The 24,158-nt window shown below is 36.3% G+C and overlaps 1 protein-coding gene and 1 long non-coding RNA gene across 13 annotated transcripts in view; one reads left to right on the top strand and one right to left on the bottom strand.

Moving 5' to 3' along the window:
* Nucleotides 1-24,158, top strand: part of plekha7b (pleckstrin homology domain containing, family A member 7b) — a 112,162-nt gene that overhangs the window by 28,386 nt on the left and 59,618 nt on the right. For all 12 annotated transcript variants that reach the window (XM_083558417.1, XM_083558416.1, XM_083558411.1 and 9 more), the window contains one exon: nt 22,757-22,840. In XM_083558417.1, the coding sequence (XP_083414543.1) occupies nt 22,757-22,840 (84 nt within the window). The remainder of the gene's footprint in view (nt 1-22,756; nt 22,841-24,158) is intronic.
* The window catches only part of LOC310735693, a 180,459-nt gene that overhangs the window by 150,729 nt on the left and 5,572 nt on the right, over nt 1-24,158 (bottom strand). The gene's annotated exons all lie outside the window — the stretch shown is intronic.

The following is a 24,158-nucleotide window of genomic DNA, read 5'->3' as shown; positions in this document are numbered from 1 at the left end:
TAGTGTCAGTGGGAGAAGCAGATGGTACATGCCTTGAATACCACCATGGAATGGCAGGAGCTTCCTAGAAAGGTTGCTTTAAAATTCCAGGAAATGTGTCCTGTCGTCCAAGGGATGAACAACTCACAGGACAATTTATTTTCCAGTGCTCATTAGCTCATAAGGAAATGGCTAAAAAACCCAAAACATAATTCCTGTGTTTTAGACATGCCTACGTCAATTTAGCTGGAAAAAGCTTGCTATCTCACTCATTAGTTTTTGTCAGAGCAGTCTCTTCATTCTATGCTATTTTTCTTGGCTTAAAACAGGAGAACGGTAGGGGTAGTGTTTTATGTTTTACATTTAATGCTTGGAAATGCATATGTGCAACATGACATAAGATATGAAAACTAATAATGGCTGATTTGGTTAAAGGAGCGAGGAGGCAAAATAGTTTACTGACTACAACAACTGTGTTTCCATGCAGCATAATAATCTCTTCATTATCAGAATGTTAGCTGAATTGGACTAAAATCATGTTTATGTATACATGACTTTGGGAATAAAGTGAAATTCCTTTTTTAAGACTCTATTTCCATGGACATGAAGTATTTTTATGTAGGTCGTTGTCTCATTTCAGTTTTTAATATTATTTAGAGAAACCAGGACTGTCTGAACACTTGGCCTAACTTGGTTTGCTGTGTCAGCTTTTTAACTTTAATCTTATGAGTCAACAATTTCCACTGGCTTTGTGACACAGATCTTTGAGTCAGCAGTAAGTCTAATTTTTAAATCAGTTTGTTGTGTCAGCCCCTGGAGTCCACTGTTTGAGTCGGCTCTTTTAAATCAGTTGTTTTCGTTAGCCGTTTGAGTCAGCTCTGAGCCTGGTTGAGTCAACCCCTTGAGTCTGATCTTTGATTCAGCTCATTTAAGTCAGGGGGGAGTGGTGGCTCCAGCGGTTAAGGTGCTGGGTTGCCGATCGGAAGGTCTGGGGTTCAAGCCCCGGTATCGCCAGGCTGCCACTCATGGGCCCTTGAGCAAGGCCCTTAACCCTCTATGCTCCGGGGGTCCCTTACGAGGGAAATATCAAGGTCCGTGACGTCGGAGTGACGTGGGGCCGCCTTCCCGTGGGCTCACCACCTGCAGGAGGGACCGTAAGGGACGGTGCTGTGAGGATTGGGCAGCAGTCGAAGGCGGGGGCCTGCTTAGACTGCTGCCCCCGCGACCCGAATTACGGATAAGTGGGAGAAAATGAATGAATGAATGAATGAATAAGTCAGCCCCCTTAAGTCAGTTTTTTAAGTCAGCTTGTTTAAGTCAGTTTTCTGTCAGCTTGTTTAAGTCAGCTCTCTGAGTCAGCTTATTTAAGTCAGCCCCTTGAGTTGGCTTTTTGAGTCAGCTTGTTTAAGTCAGCTTTTTGTCGGCTCTTTTAAGTCAGCCCCTTGAGTCAGCTCTTTGAGTCAGCTTTTTTAAGTCAGCTTTCTGTCGGCTCTTTTAAGTCAGCCCCTTGAGTCAGCTCTTTGAGACAGCTTGTTTAAGTCAGCCTTTCGAGTCGGCTTTTTTAATTGCCTCTTTTAACTTAGCACTTTAAGTCAACTCTTTGTTTCACCCTTGAGTTAAATTTTTGAGACAGCTTGTTGCGTCAGCCTCCTGTGTCTTTGCATTGAGTCACACCTTTGAGTAAGCCCTTTGCTTTGGTATTACGCATCATACCCCATCAAATACAGGTCGTTAACTGCCATCAAAACCACAAAAATACAGTTGTTAAATACCCTTAAACAGCCTGTCCCTATTGCCAGTAAAAGGTTTGAGGACACCTGATATGTAGATATATTCACCTTGATATATACCGTAAATATTACAAAACACATTTTAAATATAGTAATATTGTTTTCTTTTCAAATAGGGGGAATAGGGATATATGAATAGAAAAAGGTTTATTGTTTATTTATTTATTATAATTTTTTTTTATAAATAAATCCATACTAACTGTAATTGACCACTTTATGATTTATAGTTAATATTATCCCAATCTATGTCATCTTTATGTAGAACACATGCACTTGCCTTATATTGTCATATCTTTTTTTTTAATAAATCCAGCTTATAAACTGTAATTGGAAGCAGCCCAGCTTGCTAATAAAGTGTTATATTGTGATACACATTCAAGATTAAATTGTCACAAGTACAGGAAACACCATTCAATGTTATTCTTACTCTGTGAATCCTCCAACAGCCTATGACATAAATTATTCAGGACATAAGAGCAAAAATAGGAAATATTACAAAAATTACAATAATGCAAATGCTAGAAGAAGAGAGAAGAGGTAGGAAAAAAGTTTGTGCATATACATGTATATACCAACCAGGCATTAAAATATTACATTATAACATTTTGACTTTGAAGTGAATAAAATGATTCCCTCTTCATCATGGCACCTGTTAGTGGGTGGTATATATTAGGCGGCAAGTGATTATTTTGTCTTCAATGTTGATGTGTTAGAAGCAGGAAAAATGGGCAGGTAAAAGGTGTAAGGATTTGAGTTAGTTTGACAAGTGCCAAATTGTAATGGCTACATGACTGGGTCAGAGCATCTCCAAAACTGCTTGTGAGATGTTCCCAGTCTGCAGTGGTCAGAATCTATCAAAAGTGGTCCAAAGAAAGAACAGTGGTAAACTGGCAACAAGGTCATGGGCAGCCAAGGCTCATTGAAGCACATGAGGAGTGAAGGCTGGTCTGTGTGGTCTGATCCAACAGATACTGAAGCTCAAATTGCTGAAAAAGTTAATGCTTGATAGGTCAGCATTGTTTTGGCAGCAAAATGGGGGACTAACACAATATTAGGCAGGTGGTCATAATGTTATGCCAGAAAGTTAAGCCTGTTCGGTGTATTTAGTGTGTATTGCACAACGTATGTATTTAGTGTGTGCAGTGTGCAATGTAAACATCGAAGACATGCATGTGCAGGTCCTGCTGAGGTAGATTCGGTAGATGTCCAAGTTGTTATTCACATGGTAAAGGTGTGTGTAGAGTAACCAGAGGATATACTTAATTACAAATAATGTGTAATACTATATTACATATGGAGTATTATATAAATTCTATGGTCATTGCTTAATGTTCATATATATTTTATCTTATTACCTGCACTAGCTATTATTATATTATAAATTAGCTAGAGAGTTTTTACTCATTGAAAAAGTATGAAGTTTTTAGGGGGACCTTGTGTAATAGTTGTGCATAGATTATAGGAATCGGCATGTGCAGTGTCAGTTTGGTAGTTGGTGGTTTTATTTAGTCCTGATTGATTATATATTGGGAAACAGAACTACTAAATTATGAATTGGAGTGATGTAGCTGAGATTGAAGAGCACACCATGCTGACATTGTTTCTACATTTCAAGGTTTTTTTTTCTACAGTGCCTCTGAGAACAGTAGTTTTGCATCTAATAAAAATAACCATACAGTGGGTTTTTGTTTGAAAGCACAGAATATATATCACCAGTTGTGCACATGATATACTCGAAGCGCAGTGAGTCGTGTCCTCTCAGTGCAGCAGTAGACCTGACGATGAATGTGACCTGCTAGCTAATAAAGCATTTAGCACCTTAGACCCCCCAGCATGTGGTGAGATTCTCTCACGAATTGAAATTAAAGACAGAGCACGGGTTTACGTGGTCGAACTTTCTGGATCGCTTCGGATGCAAATATGACCCGAAGAGCTGATTGAGTGTGTCTAGAGATGAGGAGAGGCGAGAAGAGTGGTGGAGAGAGGAGGCTGTGTGTTTCTGCATTCATAAAATTGACTGCATTTCTGCTTAGAGTTCCCATGAGGAGAAAGGTGAAACCAGGAAAACGATTTGTGTGTAGCGCATATAAAATTTACCACAGCACCTATTTATTGGCTCGATGATGCTTTTTAAATTGAATATATTCAACATTAATAGAGATCTATTTCTGTGTTTTATTACGATGCATCACATTTTGAACGAACTGCTAATCAATGAGCAGCTTGCACAGATGAACTGCAGTAATGCAGCAAAACAAGCTACATGAAAGCTGCAGTGTGTAAGACTGCAGTAAAAGTTCAATATTATGGACGCACTGTTAGTGACTGCTGCAGTTAAGTGTGATGCTGCTGTCGATACGTGCTGCAGTCGCTTTAGTTTTCTCTGCAGTCACTTTACACCAATAAACAGGACACTGACTCAGACATTCTGCCTTCTGCACTTATTACTGTACATTCTGCATGAAAATTGCATATAAATAGCTTAAATATCTTCTCTATGGCTTTTTAATTAGATGGTTCCTCTAGAAGCAAAAATAAATCACAATATAAAAGCAATATAAATTAAGATGAATGCTACTGCTGGAGGACTGGGGCTATTTTTTTATTTTACAATCTATTTATTTGTATCTGATGCACAAGTCAAACACTTTCTTTTCTGTAAAAAGGATTGCAGAAGTAATTAGGGGTGTCTTCCACCCAGTTCGATATTTGATGATACCACTGAATCTGTTATGATATATAGATATATAGGTTACAATACAAAACAATATGATATGAAAATATAATGGTATGATGTATATGAAAAGTTTTCTTACATTATGATATGATACGAAACAATATTTTATTAAACATTACAATACAGTACATTATGGTATTAAATGATTAGTTACAATCCAATGCAATACAGTGCCTTTATGATACATTGTGATAGGAAACAGTACGATACAATATGTTATGAAATGATGTGTTACAACATCATTATATAATGCAATTTGTGACAACACAAAAGACTAATACATTACCACATGGTATGATGCAATATCTTATATTACAATATGTTGTAGTGTGTTATGGAACTCTGTAATATAATAACATTCAATACAATACAATTTATTGTAATACAGTAGGTTATGCACCATTATAGTACAATATGCAATATGCCATGATACGACATGGTACAATAGGATAAGCTATGTTACCATGTCCTATGATCATTTGTTGTAATACGATACTAAATAATACAAATGTTATAATGCAACACGATTCAATACGATCTTTATTTTACAGTGATATGGTATGTTATGACAATTGTAACACTTTATTAGCTGCCCTTACATTTCCCTTTCTGAGCTTGGAGTAAAGAATTGTTTAAAAACCCTTTGTTTTAAATTAGTATGATTTATTGCTTTCAGGAAAAGATACTTGTTTTGGAAGATGTTGTCCATGCTGCATCGCCATCATAAATCCAACATGATTCAGTGCTTTGTACTGATGAGACGGATTTGCATTTAAAAGCCCTTTGTTGTTTCTGCTGCTGTCGAGTAAATTTCTGTTGTACTGGATTCAAATTTAATGCAATGGAGCATGACAGGCCTGTGCCTATACTTGTACAATATATGTGTCTAATATATATCTTTTATATATAAATGTGTGACCTATCTGCAGTCGTTGGTCTAGGGAATTAAACTTCTTCAATGATGTTGAATGAACATGAATGTTTTATTATAAGGAATTAATGTGTCAGTAACACATTTCTATTAACTTTTGCTTACATGGGAAACAGTCAATTATTATTATACAGCAATTTTTTTGTTTGTCCTGTGCCTTTTATGTAACTCTTCAGTCCTGTATGTAGTCCATATGTTATCTAAGCAGTCCCACTGCACTTTATGTAACTCCTCTGTCCTGTATTTTAGATTAGATTAGATTAGATTCAACTTTATTGTCAATGCACAAGTTACAGTACAAGGCAATGAAATGCAGTAATCCCAATATCTTGTCCCAAAGTAATTTATGTAGTCCCTTTGTCCTTTATGTCACCCTGTCTGCCCTTTTTGTAACCCTGTCTGTCCTTTATGTCACCCTGTCTCCCCTTTTTGTAACCCTGTCTGCCCTTAATGTTACCCCTTTGTCCATCATATAAGCTCTCCATCTTCCATTTAACCTCTCAGTTCTTTAAGTAACACCTGTCTTGTTGAATGTAGTTCTTTTGCCCTTCATGTAACTGCTCTGTCCTTCATGTAAACCCTTGGTCCTTTATGTATCACCCCTTTCTTGTATGTAGTTACTCTGTCCTTTATGTAACACCCCTGTCCCTCTGTCCTTAATTTAAACCCTCTGTCTTTTATGTAAACCTTCTGTCCTTTATGTAAACCCTCGGTCCTTTATGTAACACCCCTTTCTTGTATGTAATCTCTTTGTCCCTTATGTAACACCACTGTCCTGTATGTAGTCCCATTGTCCTTCATGTAAGCCCTCTGTCCTTTATGTAACCTCTTTGTCCTTTATGTAACACCCCGTCCTGTATGTAGTCCTGTTGTCCTTATGCAACTCGTCTGTCCATTTTGTAACCCATCTGCATTTTATGTACTCCATCTTTCCCTTATATACCCCCCCTGTCTATGTAGCCCATCTGGCTTTTACTTATCTTAGCTATCCTTTATGTAACCTTTCTTTATGTAACACTCTGTCCTTCATATAACCCCTGTTTGTTATGCAGTCCCTCTGTTTTTTACATAGTCCCTTCGTCTTTCGTGTATCCCCTCTGTCCTTTATGCAAACTGTCTGTTCTTTATGTAACCTGTCTGCACTTCATATAACACCCCTGTCCTTTATATAGCCTCTTTTGTCTGCCCCGAGTAGGGTCTCAGGAGGTCTTCTCAATTGTGAATGCTATATTTAAGGCCACTGAAATGTCATTATTGTTACCAGACTGTTTCACTGAATGTAAATGTGCTTCACTGCAGCGAGCAGTCTTATGTTGTGACACATTAGGCATCAGTGATTAATGACTATCAGTGGTTAATGCAGTGTTTTGCTGAATGTAGACCACTTGGCACATAATGAACCATCTTTGTCTGCAGTTGTGGCAATCGGCACTAAATAGAATTTTTTTTGTACCTAACGCAATCCTAAAAACACTGTGAGCGCAGTAATAATCAGGTGTTAGATGTTCTGCTGAATTTTTGGTTTCAGGCTGGCATTTATACACTGACCTGCATGTAGCTTTTTATTTGCTCATGAACACAGACCTAGTTTTAGACCTTATTATTTAACAAGAACACAAAAATAGTTGCCTACATTCAGCTGTGGAGTTTTTCATTTTTTTAATGGACCACGAGAATGAGTGTGGAATGTTGTGTAATACTAAAATTTAATTGCAAATGGTCTGGATTTATTTCTGGAAATAAAAGCACTGGACAGTGCTTTCATTTTTGCAAATAGTTTTTTAAAAGCAAGTAATAAATATTCCGTTACTAAGTCATCCCTGCAGTTTATGGTGTAGCCTTATTGCTAATGTATGACTTATGAGTAAATGAACCTTTTGAGGAAATAAGCAGTTCTGTAACTATTGTATACTGAACGAAAGCTACGCAGTTCCTGGAATTATAGCATTGTGTAGTGTAGTAGAAACAATCTGTGCTTTTTTTTCCTTTTCACAAATAACTTGTTAGTAGTAGCATGAATAAGCCAAAAGCAATATTTTTAGACTTGCCACTAGTATAATAACAGACTCATTTTGAATTGTGTTTCACGCAGCACAGTGATAAAAAACAGAAAACTAGTAATTAGCATAACAAGCAAGACACCTGGCTTTTGTTGAATCTTGTATATATCGCATGCATATTAGAACCCACTAGTTTTACAGTGGGATGTTATTTGACTGACATGCCAGACAGCCCAGTCACAGTGTTCTTCTGTAGCATGTTAGCAAAACAAACTAACAAAAAATATTCTCAAATAATATTAAGAGACTTGAGTACTTTATAACTTTTTTTTGCGAGAACCAATCCTATTGCAACATTCACCACAGAAGTGTAAAACAACTGTGCGAAAGAAATGTGTGTAAGTACAAGAATGACGAATGTACATCTTAACTCATCAATGGCACATGAAACATCTGAGTTCCTGAAAAAGTTCCAAGTATAGAATACCCGTCGGTACACTAACATATTGAATTATTTTGATTTATTAGCTTTTATTTGCTATTTATGCTCACAACCTAATGCAATAATGCAACTTAATGACAGCAGGATCATACATGCTACTATTTTGAGTTGTCAATATAATCACAATGGTTGTGTTTATTTGATTCTGTAATGATAACATTTACACCATTTGGCAGACACCATTTGGCAGAGGGTAAAGGTCTTGGTCACAGGCCCAGCAGTGGCAGTTTGGTGGTGCTGGGATTTAAACTCACATCCTTCCCATCAGAATTACAACACCGAAAACACTGAGCTGCCACTTCCCAATTCAGATCTAATGGAAAAGCTGACCCAGTGCACAAGGTCATTCATAATTTTATCATAAAACCTCAGCCCTTGATGGGATTAAAGATGTGCTTCCTAAAGAAAAATACATTTTCATGCAGTTTCCCACAGATAATATAAATGTACTGATTAATGATCAGTTATTCAGTTATTAAATAGTGTATACAATATTGTATTCAAATGGAATTGAATTGATTTTTATTTATTTATCAATTTCAATGTAAGGTATTGTGGTCACATCAATCTCAGACAAATTCAAGCACAGAATTGTGTGTATGTGGGACACGCCTCTTTTTTGACAAAGACTGCGACTGTGTGCATAAATGTCATGTGACTTCTGAATAGTGCTGAAATATGTAGTTACGTCTGAGCTCTGCATTTGAGCTATTTTATTATAATTTTTTTTGTTGTTGCTATTTTAAGCTTTTATGTTTAGGACGAGGAAATGTGTGACCTTGAAGGAAATTTTTGGATTTCTGTGTGTGTGTGTGTGTGTGTGTGTGTGTGTGTGTATGTTTGTGGAAGAAAGTGTTTCGGAGATCCAGAGCTTCTTTGAAGTCCATGTTTTTGTGCCTGGAGATTCAGTAGTGCTTCTACTTAACATTAAATGGACTAAACCTTAAAAAAGAAAAAAGTCACAAGCCGCAGATGAGCTCAGAACAAAAACATCAAAGCCCTTTTTTTCTCTCTGTTTATTTTTTGTCTCTCCTCCTGCTCTCTTTTGTCATCATTTTGTTATTCAGATGCATAAAGAATTACAAATAAAGCCATGAGTCATGATACTCTTTTCTTTCATGCAGCAGACTTTTTTCTCCCTAAATTGTCCTTCTAAAAAGACCCCCCCCATTGTCAAATCAGTATTATTGTTTAGTGTATAGTAATATTATTAATATTGTTAATATTACTTATATTACTTATATTATAAATATATATATATATTTAATACCACTATTGGAAAAAAGGAGTTTATAGCAGCTTCAGGTGGAAAATCAGCTGAATAATTACAGGTGGGAGTTCTTGCTGAAAAGTAAAGCTGGTGTTTAGTTTAGGATTTATTGCATACTTTATTTTATTTATTTGCATAAAATTATCTGATTTATCTTCATTCTGAATATGTAATTATTTTTATTTTATTATTTGTTTTATATTCATTTTATTAGAATTGAGATTATTTTATTATAAAAAAAAAACATTACATTATTTGAATTATTTTAAAATAATTGACAATTATTTGTACAACATTTTCTAGACATTGATCTACTTTTTTAATAATAAGTAATATAGAAATGTACCTATATTCAGGAAATGCACACAAAACATTTCTTTATGGCGGATTGTATTACATTCGATAAGTATTTTATCCGAATAATAGGATGGTCAATCTTGCTATGGACTCAACTTAAAGAGTTTACATGGACACAAAGCTTCACTGTCATGTTACGTCTGCTTTTACGTGCTACCGACGAATGTCATAAAAATAACTCTAATCATATTGTTGTGTTGTGTTCCAGTTAAATTTAGCAGCTAAAGTTGGTGAGTTTTTTTAGTAGATGGAAGCTTAGCTTGCTGTGAAACTCAAGTGTAGGAATTCTGCAGTTCATATACATATATATCTGTTATTTATTGTAAATAGGACACTTATGCTAACTGCATTTCATTGGCATTGCATTTCAAATGGTTTTAGTATTGTACATGACTTTAAGAATGCTGATTCTTACTACTACTTCTGCTCCTGTAATTAGCTCTGTAATTTAATTAGCCTGTTAATACCTTGTTAGATGTGATGCACTGCGGCTGTAATGCTCTTGCAAACCGACACAAAGCTTCGTGCACATACAGAACACACATACACACACTACTAGTTCTCAATGGAATGAAACTGAAAGGTGTGTGTCTGAGAGTCCTGTGATCTTTTTTTTTTTTTTGTCTGCTTACAATAAATCGTTTGTGGGCTTCTGGCTTTATCACCTCTTAACTTCCATGTGAGCTCCAGTTATAAAGTAAGTTTAATGTTTAATCAGATCGAACTGCAGGATTCTGTTTTCAGCAACCAGTGACCCTAATAACCTTTTATTTAATCACACAGCAGATATGGGACTCTCAATCGTCTTTTAGGCCATTGTTGTATATAGCTAAGTGTTTCTATAGCATGTGTGTGTGTGTGTGTGTGTGTGTGTGTGTGTGTGTGTGTGTGTGTGTGTGTGTGGGTGTGTGGGTGGATGTTTCTGTTGCCCTGATGTGATAAAAAAAAATCTGTGCTATCAGTGCACTTCTCTAGTGACTCCACAGTGTTCAGATGATGCAGGCATGACTGAAAAGAGATGTGTACTTTGCACTAACTGTATAAAATCAGATTGTATTTCCAAAAACAGCAAAACTGCTTCTACTTGTCATTTAGCACCAGGGTGTGTTCTTAAAACCTGCCAATTTAAAACTCACTTTTGAATATAGTGCCAACACTTATTTCGGTGAATCAATCCAGAACTGTGTGTATTTGTGAAGAGTGGAGATGTACATGTGCCAGACGTGGTTAAAGGTCACATCTGCCTGACAGTCTGAAAAGAGTAGTCTCTTGATGTGAAGGTCTGCTGGTCTACAGGGAACTGATATCGTAATTACTGTCCACACATTACAGCCAGTTAATTATTTCCACCAAATTTGCTCAGTTTTTTATTAGTTCCTCTTTCATCACGGTTTGAGAAAATGTCCAGCTTTTTCTTGGCCACAGCAATTCACTGTCCTATTTGATCAATAAAAAGTACTGCATTTGATAGCGATTCGATTTTGCCCATTAAACAGCAGTTTCTTTGATACATTGCTTGAAATGTTCCTTTATAAATATGTATTAGTGCTAATTTTGCACCAATGAAGTATTGTAAGTGCTGATATGGCAATTGTCCCCGAAAATTTTCCCTTTACTTGAACTAGGAGACAACTAATGGGCACTAAATGTGAACAGAGATTCTCCTATACCATGTTCTAACTCCCTACCAGCTAAACATAAATTCATGCTAGTCTCTGTTTGAAAAGACGAGTATCTGAAGAGTACAGATGAGGAGACTAAAAGCCCCCAACACAAACAACCTTACAAAGCTGTAATACAAGTGATATCAGTGGGCCATCAAGTTCGATTCAGCGATAGTAAATCAGAGATATGCAACTAAATATTAATCTTTTTCTTTTTACTTTTAACACTATTTGTTTTTAACAAATTTGCTCACCTAAAAATTGGGTGGTCTGATACCAAAGGTTCATGTTTTAGATGTAAATGTAATCTAAATGAAAATATCAGGAAACAAAAGCTGTCATTTTGATCTGTGAGCTTATACTTACCTCAAAATGTCTTTGAAACATACTGCCTTTCCAATACTTTTTTAAGGGTACTGTATATATGTCTCCATCTATCTATTTCTGTGTCTTTCAATACATATAGGTGATAATGACATATTTTCTCAGCTCCATTACAGGATCTAAAATACAGCTCCCTAGTAATATGAGTCTCCCAGCCTTCAGAAGGTCGACTCCTTAGTATGTGATGCATCACTAGTGGACCGATTCAGAATTGCGTTGAATTCTGCAGTGTCTGAAGCACTTATTTCAGCAATGTCTAGTCATTGTTTTTTGCTTGTTTGCCATGGAGACCCTTGCAGCTCATTCGGGAAGTAGAAAGGGGAAAAGGGCAAGGCGATGATGTCATGTGGTGTGAAAAAGAGAAAGTTACTGATGGGAAAAGAGCAGTCCCTACTGGTGGAATCGCTAAAAGGATGATATAAATTTTTGAAGAGATTGTGTTGCTTGAAATAAAAAATAATAAAGATAATAATACATCTTGTGCTGCCTGACTGCTCAGCAGATTTATTTTTAAATTAGATGCTTCAGCAGATATTAAACAGTTGATCACATTCCGTGAAATTAAAATGACACTATAATTTTATTTAATTATTATTAACCGATTATATTATGCAAAGTAAGACATTTTGTATTTCCCTTAAGAACACTGCTTAGAAACGAATTAGACTTTAATATACCATGGTCAGTCTGAAAACTGGACTTTGATTGGCTTTAAGGAGGTCAAAGCGTGGAACACACAGGTAGTTTGTGGTCAGTTTATTTAGAATTCAAAATGAATGTGCTGCCTTATAAACATTTGTAACCATAGCAACATACAGTTACATTTCCACAGAGCGAGAGATACAGCTACAGTATTGTGCACATACGTTAATGACCTTACTAAACTAAATGGAGTATATTTGTGTGTTATGTGTTGAGTTGAGGCACAAGATGAATTTGACAAACTGGAGAAGAAAACTTCGTAATGAGAAATGTAACAAAAATGGCACGAGGAATGAACATCAACAGCTTCATTTATAGTAGTATAACACACACACGCACACACACGCACGCACGCACGCACACACGCACGCACGCACGCACGCACGCACACACACACACACACACACACACACACACACACACACACACACACACACTCTTTATTAAAATCCATTCAAATACAAGTACTACTCTATCTAAAGAAAACAAAGGGTTATATCTATCCATTTAGTCAGTTTTGCAAACATCAGACAGTTTATGATAATTCACGGCTTGCTGTGCGTTACACTATTTCAATGCATTTTGCTTCATGTTAGGCCGTTATTTACCTCTGGGTCAAAGTTATATAACGTACACCTAGCCATAAACGATTTACTAATTATGCTACAAACCCTCAAAGAACCGTGTAACATCATTTTTAGTTTAAATTCTTAGATTTTACTTCTAACCAAAATAGAACGATTGCTAAATGTTAAACTCCTGACAAGTTTTTGTTAGAAATTTCATCTTCAGCAGTATGCTGTACTATTATTTAAATGAAAGTAGAAAGAAACAATCAGAAAGCAAACCCTAAATAACAATCACACAATTAAGTTACTGAGGTCCCTAACCGCCACAGCTTGTAGTCAGATATCAGGCTAAATATTTGCTATCGCAATGAATAAATAACCGCATGGTGTCACGTGGTCTTATCTCTGCCACGATGAGATCATTCCCTCAGGGTGTTTACGAGCTAAAACCCGTACAATAGCCCTACGAGCCGGCATTACACACGTCTGGGACGACAAGTTCACATCAAGTGGGTTGAGTTTCAAACTGAGGTTGTGGTTAAATTCTTTACTCATGTCTCAGATTGCTTTTAGGAAGTTACTCTGAAACAAAATGCAGTGTGATGGTGTCAGGTATCACGTCTTGTGAAGTTCTTGTGAAGAAAACATTTTTGTAGACTGAAACCTGAAAGTGGCATTAGAGTGAAAAGTGCAGGAGGAAACTCAGACACGTCGAGATGGTAAAAATAGACAAGTTCTTTCGGGAGTTCGAGTGCTGTAAGGTGGAAAGTTTGCAGAGTGAAGCGATATGATAGGACGTCTGTGTGTGTGTTATTGCGAGGGTGGTGTGAGTCGAAGCATAGTGTGTTTTTGGGAATAGTACTTCCTCTCACAGTTAAGTTTCTGCCTCCTGATTTACCTCATCGGTTGGGGAGGAGGATCTGATAAGCCGTGGAGCAAAAACAGCACTCCAGCTGTGAAGAGTTATATCGGAGCTCCCCTTATTCATATTATTCGGATACTCAGCGTTTTGACACAGCATGTGACACGCCGACTTCATCATTTTTTTCGTTGAAAACCTGGACAATCAACTGCATCTTTAAAATGAGACCAAGTTGATAATCAGCTAGTCCTTGCTCAGGTGAGACCAGAGACAGAAGGATTAAGAAAAACTTTTAAATCTTGATACATTTTTTTTATGCAAAATCTATGCGTAAAAGTTTATTTAGGCAACATGATTAGCTCTTTTCCGATGAAAGTTCATGCACACTAAAAAACTCGCAAGGTCCTAATGACCTATTATTAAATGTTTTTATTTGAAGAATGCATCTTTGTTTGTTGCATCACAAACTATTTACTTATTTTGAAAAAAGTTATTGAACTATATACTGTTATTAGAATTAATTCTCGCTGTAGCATCTGTAAAAGGTGTAAAATGCTAAAACATCAACGATCTTTTCTCATTTTAAAATCATTATTTAGTCACACTTCAAATTTGTTATTGAATCAGTATTCATGGTTTGAAGGATAAACTGTCCAAGTGCTCATCTGCTCCTGTTCCAGAGAAAGTTTGTATTCATTTATCCTTTTATTCACAGAATTCTTGTATTGAGATTAATCCAAGTCTGTGAATCAAATCAAGGACATCTACTTAATAAAAAGGTTTTATTTACATTTAAGAAATCATATTATTAAAAAAAACTACACCGCCCGGACAAAAAGCCATCACCTAGATTTAACTAGGCAAATAAGTAGGCTCCTTAGATTGGATAATTAGTGCAGTGAGTAATATAAAGTGGTTCAGCTGGCAAGAAAGTTATTTGACCCAAACTGATCAAGTGATGAGCTTCGCATTTCTTAAGCAACCATGTTGGAAGACATATCCTGTGGTCATGGACAACAGGTTACTCTGTTAAATATTGGCCTATTTCCAGCAAAGAAAACAACTAAGGAGATACCTGAGACTACTAAAATTGGGTTGAGAACTGTCCAACCTATTATAAAAACCTGAAATTCGAGTGGTAAACCATCATTTCCAAGGAAGAAATGCGGTTGAAAATAATCTTGAATGATTGTGATCGAAGTTCACTTGGTGAAATCAGATCTCAAAATAACAACAGTAGAACTCATAGCTATGTTTACATTAAAAGTAAGTGCCTATTAAAAGCCTGTGTAGCCTTAAGAAAACTACTTACCAGTGAGACTAATTGGAAAAAAAAGGCTATTTTTGCTAGGCAGAATAAATATTAGACTCTTTAGCAATGGGAAAAAAGTTAATGTTGTCTGATGATTCGAGACTTACCCTGTTCCAGAGTGATAGGAGCATCAGGATAAGAAGAGAGGCAGATGAAGTGATGTACGCATCACGCCCCGTGCCTACCGTATAAGAATGTAGAAGCAGTGATTTTATCTGGGGTTGCTTCATTTGGTCAGGTCTTGATTAGGCAATGTTATGTGCCAAAAAGATTTTTTAATCAGTTAACTACCTGAATATACTGAATAACCAAGCTTTTCATTAATGGATTTTATTTCTTCCCTAATGGCACAGGCCACCCATAACAAAACAGCATAACAATGCCATGATTCATCAGGCTCAAACTGAAATGAAAGAGCGAAAGAGTGATACAGGGAGCATGAGACATAATTCTCACACATGGATCACTGAGTCCTGGCCTTAACCCCATTGAGAATCTTTTGGACATGCTGGAGCATGCTTTATGCATCACTCACAAGTCATCATCACCCACCATCAATACAAGTTCAAATGCAACTCTGGACAAATGTTGTGACATCGCATGTGCATTTTATATTGATTGCGTTCCAATGAAATATTAATATGTGACTTTTTTTTATGACATGCACTGAATATTTCGACCCTTTACAGCCCCTAACAAAACTAAAAGGTGTGTCATATTGTGTTATATGTGTGACTGAGACACACCCTCATGTACATTACTTTAGAATAAATCAGTAGTTTAGTCTGAAGTATGAATACCGATGAATGTAAAAAATTCCGGTTGCTAATTATTAGTTTTTTTATTAACACCTAATTGTGTTCACGTTTATTCAACTCTTATTAAGTTAAAGGAAAATTAATAAATGAAATAAAAACTGCCTGTTACTCCCTTGTTGAGAGATTAGACATCTACGTCAAGCATTTTAGAGCACGATCCATAATTTGGAATTCCGCTCAGAAAAAAAATTCCCCCTGCACTCTTTTTGTTTGCTGTGCTATTCCATTAACTGAACTTTAGACTTTTGTGGTCTATCTTTCACAGCTGGGAAAACACACTTTGTGATGAGAAACACGCTTGAAAATAGCTTAAAAATCAACCGATCTTCTCTGATCTGATCTCTGATCTCTTTCCTTTCTCCTCGTTTGATTATCAGTTTGACTCTTTTTAGTGTGAGCCAGAAAGCAAAGCGATAAAATGAACAGAACTCTTTTAATCAGATACAACGGATGCGTTTCTTAAACACTGCTTGATGATGTCGACTCAGTGGGCTGTAGTTGGCATTTATATAAAAAAGACTAAACTAAACAAAGCCCCCAAGAGAAAAAGGTTTCGCTTCCAGAACCTACACAAAAGATCAACGAGACGTGGTGTGTGTTGAACGAGAATGAGCGTGGTGTAATAACACGCCTGCTAATAACCATGTCTGTTAAGTGGTCTTTAATCTGAGCTTAAATTTAAATTTGAGATGAAACACTAACAGAAATGTTAGTTTGAAACTGCCAAAAAAAGTGAACTCATCTGTCCTGTTATAAAGCACTGACTGGAAAGAACAGTTTGTACAGGAGTTATGAAAGAGTTTAGGGCCATGCGTTAGAAGTCAGTGGGCACTTAAGTAAATTTATGATTTGCTGTCTGAATTAACCAAAGAAATAAAAGCGAACTATCTATCGCAAAGCATCATATTCTTTCTATTTGATCATGTTGTATTGAATCGAAATGTGTTGAATCAACTTGAAATATCGAATACACATATTTCTGATATAGAAACCTTCAAATAAACATGTGCTACAATCGAAAAACAACAACGAAAAAAATGTATGTTACATACAATATATATATATATATATATATATATATATATATATATATATATATATATATATATATATATATATAAACCTGCTACTTCATCAGAGCTGCTGAAAATGAATCAACACCTTCCAGCCAATCACAATCCAGAATTCAACAGAGTAGTTCATTTTTTGTACTTGTAGATGCAAGTAGTACTTATTACAGTACAATTCACAGAAAGATTTTGTTTTTTATTTTCTTTATGAAATAAATTGAATCAGGTATGTAATAAAATACAGAGAATAAAGTATAAAAAAAACCAAAACACCTCCACTGTTGTTTTAAATCAGCATCTATGAAATGCAGCGTAAATAACGAAACGTGCAGGAATGCACTAGTCACGTGATCGAGTACTCTGTTGTCTTTTGTCAGAGGTGAATGTCAGTGTGTGTTTGTGTGAGTGAGATGAAAGACATTATGTTTGTGTAACCTCTGCTTTGTGATTGGTGGGATCTTAAAAGGCATTTAAAGCTAAATTGCTCTTGACATGTTTGAAAGTATAACTCTTGAGCATTTTTACTTCCTTGGAAGTGTTTATTAACAAAGCTTTAAAAAGGCTCACATAACATCTGTATTCATACAGTAAATAAAATTAAAGTGAAATAAAAAAATCTACATGTTTGAAATGTTTCAGTTTGAAATGTTCTCATGAAGCCACTGTTTGCTCCAGAGATCCAGAGAATAACTGATCGATCGAACGCTGGCTGCATTTTTCTTGAAACTGATCCACAGTCAAACAAATAGTGAAATGGCTTCAGAAATGGCTAATGGATTCCATGACAAATAGTTCAGAAGTAATGTGGTGCCCAAAACAAGAGGACTGAATGATTCAGTTTGGCTCTTTTCCAAGATAACTAGTAAACAAGAGAAGAGAGATGAGCATTGTTTTGATAAATTACAGTGGAACCCGGTTATCTCGACCTCGGTTACCTCGACAACCCTATTAAGTCGACGTTTTTGAAGTGGAACCGCCACATTCTCGCTTTGTCTAAGCCTTTTTTTATCGGTTATGTCGACTTTTTTTTATGTCGCCGAACCCTGATATCTCGAGCACAAGGGGAAAAAAATTTGCCATTTAACGTCGGTTATCTCGGTGCAGCCGCAGAAGAACTCGCGGAAGTGGCGGAAAAATCAAACCTTACAGATGCTCCAGGTGTTGTATTGTATACTGGTGAATCTCTGCTGTTAGTTAGTGCACATATGCCTTTTGTTGTTTAATGTTATGCGATGAACGGGAACGCTTGGTAGGGGCTTGGTAGGAGCGCGGTGCGGAACGTGGTAGAAGGCACGTACCGGGATACGCATGAGCGATAACAACGACCGCCGTGAACCAACATATACCAACAATAACGGACGGTGAGAGTGTGGAAGTTTAAATAGGAGCTGGTGATGATGATAAACGAGCACCATATGTGCGCGATTAAAGCCGGGAGCTTCAGAGAAAGCGGCCGAGAAAACACCTGCCACGCCGAAGGGGGCCGAAGGGGGCGTGGCAGGGGGATTCCTGACAGTTAACAAACATGTACTGTATGTACATTTTTATAGCATGCCTTCATCAAACAAATCGCGGCAACGCTGTTGTGTAAAAAAACCCTCCAAAAACACGTGCATGTACATCCTCATTTATTAACGCACATCATGTACGTAAAGAAATTTTCAAGCACGTTAATATATTGCCGTCATATTGAATTTCGTTTATCTCGATCATCGGTTACCTCGATGCTTTTTGGCGTCCCCCTAGGACATCGACATAACCGGGTTCCACTGTATATGGGAAGATTTCAGGAATAAGTAAGGGAAAGCAAAAAGAAAAGAAAATGCTCTGTTTTAGTCATGTAGTCTAATAAAAAAAAAAACAATAATTATGATAACAATGATAATAATTATTATTGTAGAGTAGGTCTTACACATCACTGTACTAAGCATGCTAAAAAACTTTGGCCTGCTTTTCGACTTTTTTACATCTACGCGATTGGCGAGGGAGCGTTTCATCCCATTAAAAAAAAAAAAACAAAGTCTGAATTTTGTACAATGCACCATTGAGTTTTATGCAACAGCAACTACAACAAGTGCAAAAAACCACCATTTACTATCTCATTGGATTTGAGTTGAATGGGTCACATGACTAAAAAATACATCCCCGATTTTGAATCCCAGTTTTCTCAGGCCATGTTACAGCACGAAAAACACGTTTTTAGATTCGTCCATTTAGAGAGTGCTTTCGTTTTTTTTTGTTCAAAATGTATAGAAAAGGATGTGTTTACAAATTTAGACAGATTATTGGTAGCCGTAGCCAGATAAAGTAGGTACCGGTATATTGTTAGGCAGAGGGTCTGCATGCTTAGCTAGCTAGCATTGTTTTCATTGTCAGGATCATTTTGCTTAGACAGAGGAGCATTTACAGATAAACACAAACACAGTGACTATGCTTTCCAGAACCTATGATTTGAAAATAAAGAAATGAAGAAATAAAAAAAAAATTTTGTACTACATGAAGCACAATTCTCTTTTTTGAATATTTATTTATTGCATGTTTGCATAATGATAGCGGTGGCATAAGGAGGTTTGGGGTGAGTCATAAGTTTTCATAACACATTTTATATTCATTGTTTCTGTGTATACAATACAAATACAAATAAAATACTGTATTTGTATTTTTTTATATGCAAATTGGAGATTGCAATGTTTGAAACAGTATGAAACAATATGACTCTGCATGTGATGTGTACATGAGAGAGAAAATGTTTAAGGATAAATCTGACAATTCGAATGTTTCTAGGGCTATTGCCTCGGTGGCAGAAAATAAACTACAGTGTGTATACTACGTGTGATGATTATCTCAGGATTTATGTGTAGTGATTTATAAAGAGTAACCATGAGTCTTTAGCAAACCATTAAAAAAAAAAACCTGTTAATCACGTTTCTCTTTGCTGACTGACAGCTATTATATACTGAATCACATTTCTGGATCTTTCTATTGTATAGCAGTTAGATTCATTTCAATTCATTTGAGTTGAATGTTTAGATTTCTTTAAATCCTTCTTTTTCAAACAAGGAAGGATATTTGTGACAAAAGTATTGAATGTAACTTTTCAAAAATGTACAATGAGAAAGAAAAAATACTCTCTGAATCTGAAAACAACGAACACAGCAACACAAATGTAACATGGTCTTCAAATAAAGCGCATTCTTTCTTAACAGTTTGGGATGAAAGTACCGAGACACCTGACATTGACACTGTTCCTGTGTTTAAAGAGTGCACCATGAAGATATGGTTTATATATGTTCGACTGCAAGATCTTGAGTGGACTAAAGCAATGGTCCCCAACCTTTTTTGCACCACAGACTATGTTGGACAATATTTTCACGGACCGGCCTTTAAGGTGTGGTGGATAAATACAACAAAATAAAATGATACGACCCGCATAAAAACTGGTATATGGTCCATTTAGGTCCACCTAAATATAATAATAAACGTGAATCCACTGTGTTGTTTTGTTTAGTTCATTTTGCTAGCTTGGGGGTTTGAATTTAGCGGTAATGTATTATGTGTTACCGGCCTGAGCAGCCACTTTAAGAAGGTAGTGGATGGAGGTAAGACATGTGACTGAGGCCAAGCATCTTTACATGCGTCATGAGTGAGTCATAGACAGATGTGGCGAAGAGAATCTGTTAATTTTCCAAAATAAAACGTAGTTCAGAATCAGATAATAAATAAAACGGAAATAATGTAAGTGTAACAGACTATATCATAAGTTATGTATTCTTTCTGTGGGGCCTGCTACCAATTGTTGGGGACCACTGGCCTAAAGAGGTCTGTAGAGGAAGATGGTTGAAGATGGTTAGGGATGTGCTTCTCTGTTTAGTTATAGTAATTGTAGTGTGTTGGTACTTTCTAATGGAAACTACTTCCTTTGTTAATTTATTAGTTTATTAGAAATTGTCATGTCTCGTATGACACATTGCTTAATGAATATTAAGTGCTTAAGTGCTTTATCCAGTAATGAGTCATATGAAACCCAAAACTGAGATTTTAATTTCTAATATTAATTGCTCTTATACTAAGTAAGATAGTATGAAAGTAAGATCCACTACAAACTACTATCATTATAACTATACAGATGACCATATCCAGCATGCTGGATATGTAGTCCAAATCTCAGTAGTGAATGAGAATGCTGTTAAGATACCCTCCCAAACCTTCCCTATGTATATCCACACATTTTCCCCATGTATATCTTAACGTGTCTGATTCTACTGTTGCGAATAAATTGTGTCATAGATGAAAACAGTCACTGTGTTAATAGCATGTTATCTTTATGCAGTGCTTGTGTCATGCTTGTTGGCCATATGAGGTAATGCAATGCTGCACATTCCTGTGTGAATGACGACTATTTACAGATCGACACACACTCGGTCATGCATTGCAGAGGGAGTGCTTGACAGTTCCGTCTCCATGGTGACAGGGGAGGATAAAGAAAGGGGTGTGTAGAGTTTGGGATGTTTTTCCTGTCATGCATGGCTGATTATCATGGCTGCTGATGCATGATGAAGTGTTGTGTCATAGGCCCAAACTGAAAGGTCATTTTTACTGATTTTCAGAGCAAAATCTTGTGCAACCAGACATTTAGGTCTCTCTCATAATCATGGTCCTATTGTAGGTGATTGCTGACTTATAAGGTCAAGAGTCACTCAGGTACACTTTAGACTCCCCTGCACAATGTAACTCGCACGTCAAAATGAAGAGTCGAATGCTCCAAGCGTAGATAAAAAACACAGCTAGGGTTTTTAAATAGACCGAGCTCTGTTTGTGTTGAAGAGGCGGCTGGATGAAGTAAACACCTATTTATCCATGAAGGCAATTTTGTTTTATAAGTACCGACATTATATACATTTTGAAATTTACTTTGTCACCAAAATGCGGAAGTTTTAAATTACTCTTGGAAGAATGAGGGAAAATATTGATATCCTGTTTCATTAAAGGTTTTTATGTAGGGGAAATTTCTTTTTTTTTTTCTGTTTCTGTTGCAGATTTGCGTTATTGAATATGAAATGTTTTTTTGGGTGTCATCTGCTGTCTACCACATTGTGATGGCAATGCATACAGATTAATTTATTACCATCAGTGCAATTAACTGCAGCCTTTAAATCATTTCAGGTGTAAATTTATGTGTAAATGAATAATGAGTGAAGCGCAGATATTAAAATAATAAAAGTATTATTGTTAGAAGTATTAGTGATAATGGTAATAAATTGAAAAGTAATAATAATAAGAGAATAAGAATAGGAATGACTTTACACGTCTTTCTCAATATAGAAACACTGTGACCAGATGCAGTTTCTCCTTTGCTTGATTATTTTCTCCATCCATGCAAGTGCTTAAGAAGAAGTATATTTACGTGTAATAAAGTACCACACTAATGTGATCATGGATTAAAATCATGCTATTTCTTTTTTTTTTTTTCCTTTTTTTTTATCTCCAAAACAATATCCTTGTTTCTGTCTTAATGGCCTAGTTATAGCTGATTCTGACCCCCATATAATTCAAATCAATAAAGTTTCAGTGCTGCTGCTGAGTTTTGTGCTGAGCTCATCACTCTGTGTGCGCTAGCCTGAGCCTGGTTTTGGCCTCGGGCCCGTTCCACATTCTGCACCATGCTGGGAAACTCACCCGCTCTCTTGGTGTGTTCATGTAGAATGCATGACCACGAAACGCAAACGAATAATGATGGATCTCTTATGTAGTCTATTTTTCACTTCTATTGCTTCTGATCCTAATCTCTTCCCTTTCTTCTCTTGTTCAGCCACAACCAGAGAACCACTGCATTCCGGCATCCAGTGACGGGACAGATATCTCTGGAAAACACGGATTTCATCGTTCAGGAACTGTGAGTGTCTCATCGTTCACATATCGCTGTTTTATTAGTCTGAAGGTTTGCTGTGTGTTGTGGTGTGACAATGTAAAATCTATTGATTCTGTATAAAAAAGCATATCCTCGTATTTTATTTGTCTTATACTACTGGAATTTTTGACGAGTATTAAAATGTTTACATTTATAAACTACATTGTATTTTTTTACTTTGTAGTTTTTATGTTGCTTGTAATGTGTCTGACGAACCGCAGTGCGTACGCTGACATTGGAGACTCCTTCCATAACATTAAAGCGTCCTTGTGATAAAACATCTTTTTTGTTTTCTAATCCATTTAGATATTATTCCATGATAACATATAAGAACAAGCACAATAATATAAACCTGCTACTACTCTCATAGCTGCAGTTATAGAAAATGAATCAACATCTTGTGACCGTGGTGGAAATATTGAATCGTAGACACCTCACTGTATCCAATTTATTTATTACTGACTTTTTTTTATTTTTATTTACTTCCACACTCAGCACTTTTAATAGTTTCCTATAAAATTTACTGTCTGCTGTAGCATTATTATGGGAAATTGATTTATGGAAACGAGCCAGGATTTTGCTCACACGCCTCTGTTTCAGCGTTTGGATTTTTAGCAGCAGTAAATCGACTCGGACACTTCAGACGTAATGACCGTAATTGCTATTACTTCTTGTGTCTTCTTGCTGGGATTACTTCCTCATCAATGCAAGGGATCTTTGAGTTGGAGGAGTTGGATGAGGAAAATAATTAAGTTTTGTTTTAGGGTGAGGAAAAAAAAACGCATGCAAACTGCATAACAGTTAAAAAAATGAACTATGCTGATTTAGTGATACACTGGAGGATTTATTTATTTTTTTTACAAGTTTGCATTAATAAATACAGTCTGTAGACAAGTCTATTGAACAGGCTAAAAGCCTAATAAAATCACTTCTTTCCAAAAAATAAACACACCTGACGGGCAGTAAAAAAAACTGTTGTTCCTCAATTATCCTATTTAAAAAGAAATGAAAAAAATATATTTCCTTAGGACCTGGTCCAAATAAGAAAATCCAGTTTACTGAACTGTAAAATCCACTAAAAGGAAAATGATTTTGGACATGAGATGCTCTGTCAACTTCAATCTTTTTTGTATTGCTTAGCATAAGTTCAGAGCAAAAACCTTTTTGCCCTCTTCCGCATTCTGTACATGAGCTTCCTGATGCTTATGACGTACCAGTGTTTCTGTGATTGACAGGGGAGATCAGTGAGCTCCCAGTTTGCTCTTCTGGCTATTAGCCATGAAATCATCCGAATTCAAACAAA

This window comes from Silurus aristotelis (assembly GCF_946808225.1).
Source record: "Silurus aristotelis genome assembly, chromosome: 13".
NCBI classification, from domain to species: domain Eukaryota; kingdom Metazoa; phylum Chordata; class Actinopteri; order Siluriformes; family Siluridae; genus Silurus; species Silurus aristotelis.
The sequence above is the reverse complement of the archived record's forward strand: the minus strand, read 5'-3'. Positions and strand labels throughout refer to the sequence as shown.